At 39.0% G+C, this 7,272-nt stretch overlaps 1 protein-coding gene across 1 annotated transcript; it reads right to left on the reverse strand.

Moving 5' to 3' along the window:
- Positions 1 to 5,922: 5,922 nt before the first annotated feature.
- LOC133099425 (large ribosomal subunit protein uL22-like) lies at positions 5,923 to 6,420 on the reverse strand. The gene has a single exon (XM_061203078.1). The coding sequence runs from the start codon at positions 6,418 to 6,420 to the stop codon at positions 5,923 to 5,925; it is 498 nt and encodes a 165-aa protein (XP_061059061.1).
- Positions 6,421 to 7,272: the final 852 nt, after the last annotated feature.

Genomic DNA, 7,272 nt, shown 5'->3' on the forward strand with positions numbered 1-7,272 from the left:
TGAGGCTGCACTCTAGGGCCTGAGAGCCACAACTACTGAGCCTGTGTGCCACAACTACTGAAGCCCACGCACCTAGAGCCTGTGCTCCACAACTGGAGAAGCCACCACAATGAGAAGCCTGCACACCGCAATGAAGAGTAGGTCCCGCTCGCCACAACTAGAGAAAGCCCTTGTGCAGCAAAGAAGACACAATGCAGCTATAAACAAACAAACAAACAAATAAATAAATTTATTTTTTTAAAAAATGCCCCATAGGGAAAAAGCAATGATGAATATAGGAGCCTCAATGTGTTTCTCTTCTCTCTGAAATCTTATACTCTCATGTCTATCTGCTTTGCTTGTTCTCTTATGCCTTCAAATGGCTAGATTTATTTTTGGCATTTATCCAGTTTTTACAATTGTTATCTGTGGCAGAGCTGGCCTAATATATGGTATTCTGTCATAGCCAGAGCAGAAGTCACTACTTTTATTTTTGTCAAAAAATACACTTGAGCCTATACTATGAAAGCATATGTAATTATTTACCTCCTTCAATGAAGATGGATAATACATCTTTTCCCATCCTTATTTTACCTACGACCACCAGTTTTAATTGGTGTAAGATAATTTTACCCAGTTAATTGTTGCTCCTTTTATAAATTAAGAATCTTCTCTTTCAGGAATTATTTATGACACTTTCATTCTGTTTTATAACCGTATTTACCACAATTATTTAGAATAAATTATGTGCTTACATGGTTTCAGTTGCTCATTACCAGTTCTTCCACATCATGACTTTACTATTTATGATTTTAAAATTTTGACTCTTTTTTTTTCTTTTCAGCTGCCTGAAATAGATCTTGGAGTAATTTTTCAGGAAGAATGTATGAGTCAAGTACTTCATGAGTCCTTGCATAACTGAGATTATTCATCTGTTGACTTCATATATGAACCACAGTTTTCAAGTATTTAATCATTTACCTAAAAAAAAAAAAAAAAAATCAAACACTTACCTGGGCAAAGTATTGTGCTGGATGCTAGGAATACAGCCATATGTAAGCTGTGCATGGTTGATGATTTCATGGAGTTTACACTCTGGTGGGGAAAACAGACATTAATAGCTGATTCCACAATTAATTACTGATGATCATAGTAACAAAGGAGACTAACAGAATCCTAGTCAGGAGAGGAGCAAGGGGCAGGAAAGGCTTCTCTGAAAGGGTAATAATTAAATGAAGACACCTAAACTGAACAAATGACCTCGGGTGTTTCTATTTGGGAAGGGGTGATAAATTCTGGGCAGAGGGGGCAACATATGCAAGAACTTGAGGCTGGATGGAATATGAAAGAAAGGCAGTGTAGATGGTAGGCAGGGTAAGGAAGAGAAGTGTGACATGTGGCTGGTGAAATGGCTGAAGGCTGATGACACAGAACCTCGAAGGCCTCATTCAGGATTTGAATTTTTATGCAGTGCAAAATCACTGAAGGGGTTGGAGCAGAGATGTGGAATGATCAGTCCTGACTTTCTAAAAAAGTCACACTGATTGTGCTGTGTTTAATGATTCAGAAAGGAGTAAGGAGATGAAGATGGACCAACCAGGAGGCTATTTGCTGTCGCAAAGGTTCCAGTGAGAGATGATAGTGGCTTGGGTCAGAGTGGTGGCAGTGGAAACTGTAAGAGGTGGATATATTTAAGACATTGTTGGAGATATCTTTCGCTCTTCTCACGCACCCAACATCAAATCCATTAGCAGTCTGTCTGCTGTACCTTTGAAATATTTCCAATCCAATCACTTCTTACCACCCCCTCCACTTTCACCCCAGTCCAAGTCTCCAGCATCTCGTCTGCAGGTTATTATTATTACATGATTATATTATTGTCATAGCTTCCTAGCTATTCCTTCTGTATTTACTTTTGCTCCACTTCACAGAATGATCCTGTTAAAATGTAAATCAGACTAGGTCGTTCATTTCAAACCTCTCCAACAATTTCCTATTTCACTCAGACGTTCTAACAATGCCCCACAAGGCCAAACGTGATCTAGCCTTGTTATTTCTGATATCTCTTGTCACTGTCTGTTTTGCTTATTCTAGTCTAGCTACACTGGTCTCCTTGTCATTCTCTCACCATACCCAGGGCCTTTGCACTTGCTGTTCTCTTTTTGAGGAACACTCTTCCCCTAAATCTTTGCATGACTTGCTCCCATATATTATTCCAGGCTCTACTCAAAGGTGTCAGCTTAAGAGACATCCTCCCCGACCATCGTATGAGAACTGCTTCGCTGCCAGCCTCTGTCCTCTGACCCTGCTTCATCTTCCTTCAGAGCACTGACATGTTGGATAGCTTTGTATTTATTTGTATATTGTTTCTTTTCCTCAACTGGAATGTGAGCTCCTGGAGAGCAGATGTATTGCTGTGTTATTGTTACATGGTCAGAAATATCCACCATGTAAATGATTTGGTTGAATGTGGCAGTGAGGAAAGAGACAGTGCTGAGGATGGCTCCCATGTTTCCAGCTTAGAAAGTAGGGTAACTGGGAGTGCTGTCCACTGAGATAAGGAAGTTGGAGGAGGAAGGGTTTTGGAGAGATCGGAAGTTTGAAACTGGACAGGCTGAATTTAAGATAACCTTAAAACATCAAAAGGGGATATCTAGTAGCCAAATGGACACATGGGCTTGTAAAGTGATCCATGTATGGGGGTTCTCAGCCCTAGGTGACCAATTCTTCCCAGTTTGCTTAGGACTTTTCCTAATTTTACCACTATGTCCCAAGTCTTGTTGAAACCCCTCAGCCATGGACAAACTGTGCTGGTTGGTCAACCTACAGTCATCACGTAGGTCATAGATGGAAGCCATGGCATGACTGTCGGATCACAGGGAGAGTGTGCAGAGTGAGAAAAGATGCTTGTCCAAGCTTGAGCCCTGTGGAGCTCCAGTGATAAAGGCACTGTGTGCATGCTTCACCTCCCGTTGGGCTCTGGGCTCCCTGTGGGCTGGGAGGCATGATGCATGGTAGCTGCCCAATCATATTTGTTATGAATGAAAAAAGAATTAAAGGTTGAATAAGTGAGGCACAAAGGAGGCTGAGAGAAATAGGAGTAAAGAAGAGTTTTAAAGTAAAGTTTTAAACATTGTGTTACTCCTGTCCTCTGTTCAAAACTCTTCAAAGATTTTCTCAGGTGAAAATTCAGAAACGTTGCTTGCAAGGCCTTGTAGGCTCTACTTTCTCCAGCCTCATCACCTGCTTCTCTTTACCTTGCTGCCTTTGCTGCCACAGGGCCTTTGTACATCTCTGCTTGTTATGCTCTTCCCTGATAACTGCAATGCTGGTAGAAGAGGAAATTGGAATCAAGAGGGATCTTTTCTATCTTTTTAAAACTCCCTCCCTCTCTTACGTGTGTGTGTGTGATAAATTTCTCTAGTCATCTTGGTGGGTGTGTGTATGTAGTGATATATCATTATGGTCTCAATGATGTTGAGTGTTTCTTTTGAACATTTGGACACCCCATTTTGTGAAGTGCCTCTTTAAGCCCTTTTTGTGTAATTTTCTATTGGATTGTTTTTCATTTTCTTGTTGTTTTGTACAAATTCTTTACATTTCTGGATACTAAACTTTTGTCAGATATGTATTATAAATATCTTCTACTCTGTGGCTTTCCTTTTCCCCATTTTAATGGTATCATTGATAAATTCTAAATTTAAAAGTATTCCAGTGTACCAATCTTCTTCTTCATGGTTTGTGCTTTATGTGTCCTACTAGAATAATTTTTTTTTTTTTTGCCAACCTGAGGTCATGAAGATATTCTCCTATATTTTCATCTCGAAGCTTTATTGTTTTTCTTTTCACATGTAGAGCTATGCTTTCTGGGACTCCATCCTTCCCATGCTGTACTACAGTGCGACTGTTCTTATACATCAAGTGGCTATATGTGTGGGTCTGTTTCTAGATTTTTTATTCTGTTCCATTGGTTTCTTTGTCTATCTTTGGGCTAATACCACACTACGTTTACTACTGTAGCTTTATAACAAGTCTTGATGTGGCACAGGGTGTGCTTGACCTATGTTGATCCCATTGCCTCTAGTGTGAAATACAAACTCCTTACCAAGGCCTACAAGGCCCACATTCTTGTCCCTGCCTATGTCCCCAATCCCATCTCTCCACTCTCCTAACTCACTACGTCCCAATAGGCGTTTCTGTTCCTTTGAAAACAGACATTCAAGGCTTGTTCCTGTCTTAGCACCTTTGCACTTGCTGTTCTGTTTCTCTGGATCTCTCTTCCCCAGATCATCACAGGGTTAGAGCCTTCTTGTTATTTCAGATGCCAGATGAAATGTCCCTTTCTCAGAGACTCTTCTGATCACCTTCCCTAAATAAATTTTCCCTCTCCCTTCTGCGCTTGCCCACACTCTGTCACCTTGCCCCGTGCAATTACAAGACTTACCAGTATCTGAAATAACATGTTTATTTATTTATTTGGCATATTATAGTTCTTCCTTCCACTAAAATGTAACTTCCAACGGCCATAGGACCTTGTCAGTCTTCTGTATCCTTGCTGGATGCTTAGCTACTAGAATAGTGCTTGGCACATAGAAAGTTCTCAATAAATTTTGGTGGGAAGAATTTGCTTTTCTTTAATTCATTGGTCTCAGTATCCTCTGGAGACTTTCTTCCTCTTCTCGGTGAAGCTTTTGAGATATTTGAAAGCAGCAACCATTTCTCCCTGAAACTTTCTCTTCTTAAAATTAAATGTCTTTAGTTGCTTCCACTTATACATGGATGCATCTTTGGCTTAGCTGTTTTGTTTAATCATACAGTGAGTTCATCAACGCTTTAGATCACACTTTGTACCTTCTCTCTGTGAACCTATTCCTACCATATACACACAAATACATCTTGCCTTGCCTGATGCTGCTCATGGCCAGGAGACTCAGGAAATGTTTGCCAAATGAAAGGCTGAATGTAATGTGCTACAAGCAGAGAATCCCTGGTGCTCAGGCCTTGGAGGGTGAAAGGATCAACGTGGCTTCCCTGGCCAGATTTATTACTCTCCCTTTCACTGCATTCTGTCGCCCACACTCCCAGGGCCTTTGTAAATCACTGGGTGTTATTCCTTCACTTACACATTTTTTATGACTGTCCTTTTAGGACCACATAAATCACATGTCAAATCAGGTTATTAGCGGGAGCTATTTTTTCTCTCCTGTCAACAACCTGGTATTTTAATTCACTTTGGACTTTTCTATTTCTATTTGTAACCCTTCTCTGGGATGTTGGATGCTGGCAGAAAGATTTGCTCTGAAGGAAAATCGGGGGGTGGGGGGGAGAGTTAGACCAGATATCAGACAACAAGTGTATAGTCTTATAGTTATGAGAATAATGTAAAAAAAGAACCTTCTACCTTTGTCACCGAAAGATGACCTTAATCCCTGGGTTAATCAGGAGGCTTTCCTTATTAGCTAAGGAAAAATGAATAATTTCCCTCAGGAACATAGAATTGGAGAAATATTTGGTTTAGGGTAGAGATTAAAGGTCATTCCATCATTCAAAACATATTTGAGTGAACCAATAAGGAAATATGAAGAGGGAGGAAGTTACTTGTTTAAGTTAATGGCAGAGATGTGCTATGAACTCAGACTCTTATTATTTTAGGTGTTAAAAAGAAATTTTAATGTCAAAATACTATAAAATACAAAAATTTAAAAATCCCTCATATTCCCACTATCAGCAGTTGAAAGTGTTAACATTTTCACATACTTTTTACTTCTGGACCCCTTTGATTTCCATCTTCAGTCTGACCTTCACTCCCTCTACATATATGGGCTCACTATTATGCTTTGTATGTTTTCTTCCCAGACTTCTTTTTTTTTCTTTTCTTTTCTTTGCATTTATTTTTTGTGGCATTTATTCCCGGGCCATAAATTTTTGTTTTTTCAGTTTCTTCTAGGCAACCTCCTCTTCTGGTTTAGGAACAATCTGTTCTTTTTCAGTAAGGATCAGTTCAGTGTGGCAGGGAGAGCTCATGTATGGGTTGAGTCGACCATGAGCTCTGTAAGTCCTGCGCCGCATCTTGGGGGCTTTGTTCACCTGGATGTGCTCAGTGACCAGAGAATCTACATCTAAGCCCTTAAGTTCAGCATTACTCTCTGCATTTTTGAGCATGTGCAGTAAAAATTCAGCACTCTTTTTGGGCCACTGACCGTGTGTCCAGCCCCACTGTTTGGCCTGGGCACACCTACCAACTCCACCATTGTAACCATGGAATGGCACACATTGCTTCTTTAAAGAGACATCCTTCAGATACTTGGTGGCTTTTCGGATATGCATACCCTTAATGGCCTGGGCAATTACACGAGTGTTCTTAAAGTGAACACGAAGATTTGAACCTCTTGACTTGCATGATTTTGTGGGGTTTTCTGGGTCAAGTGAATAGCAAACCATATTTAGAGGTCACCTCAGGCCGCTTACCAGAAAAGTTCCCAGCGTTTTAAAATAAGTACTTATGCATTTTTGTGCATATCCATAGATCTCTATAGTAGTATTTTTTGTCTGCTTTTAAGATTTATAAATATAATCACAATGTTTATAGCAGTATGCAACTTGTTTTTTTCACTCCACAGTGTTTTTTTTTAAGGTCTTTCCATGTTAATTCACATTAACCTACATGTTTATTTTAATTGCTGCATAGAAGTTATGTACCCCCAGTTTTTCCTTCATTCCTTTTTTTGATGCACATGTAGATTGTTTCTGACTTTTCCAATTATCAAATAATGATATTATGAACATTCATGTAATGGTCTCAGTGCTTATATGTATGATTATTTTTCTAGGTAAATAACTAATCCTAGAATTGCTGGGTCAAAGGGTATGAACAGTTTTAGTTTTAATAGAAACAGTCAAAACTTCTCCAGAGTGGCTATACAAACTTATATTCCTATTAACAGTGAATAGCAAATGCTTTTTTCAACAAGTCCTCGTTGAAACACTTAATATTATCAGAATATTTTAAGTTTTCCAATTTGACAAATTAAAAAAATTCTCATTTTTGTTTTAATTTCACTGAGCTTGAAATTAAGCTTTTCTTATGCTTGATGATATTTAAATTGTCCTTTGTCCCATTTTTTATCTTTTTATTATTGCTTTGTGGGAATTCTTTATATAGTCTGGATCTTGAACGTTGGTTGGTTATTAGTCATTGCAAGTAACTCTCCCCATTTTATGTCTTTCTGCTTTGTTTATAGGGTATCTTATTAAATGGACATTTTCAATTTTTAATGTAGTTAAATTTATCAT

This window comes from Eubalaena glacialis, chromosome 10 (assembly GCF_028564815.1).
Source record: "Eubalaena glacialis isolate mEubGla1 chromosome 10, mEubGla1.1.hap2.+ XY, whole genome shotgun sequence".
NCBI classification, from domain to species: domain Eukaryota; kingdom Metazoa; phylum Chordata; class Mammalia; order Artiodactyla; family Balaenidae; genus Eubalaena; species Eubalaena glacialis.

Coding starts and splice junctions, on each gene's coding strand:
- LOC133099425 (XM_061203078.1), bottom strand. CDS start 6,420: ATGGTTTGCTATTCACTTGACCCAGAAAACCCCACAAAATCATGCAAG.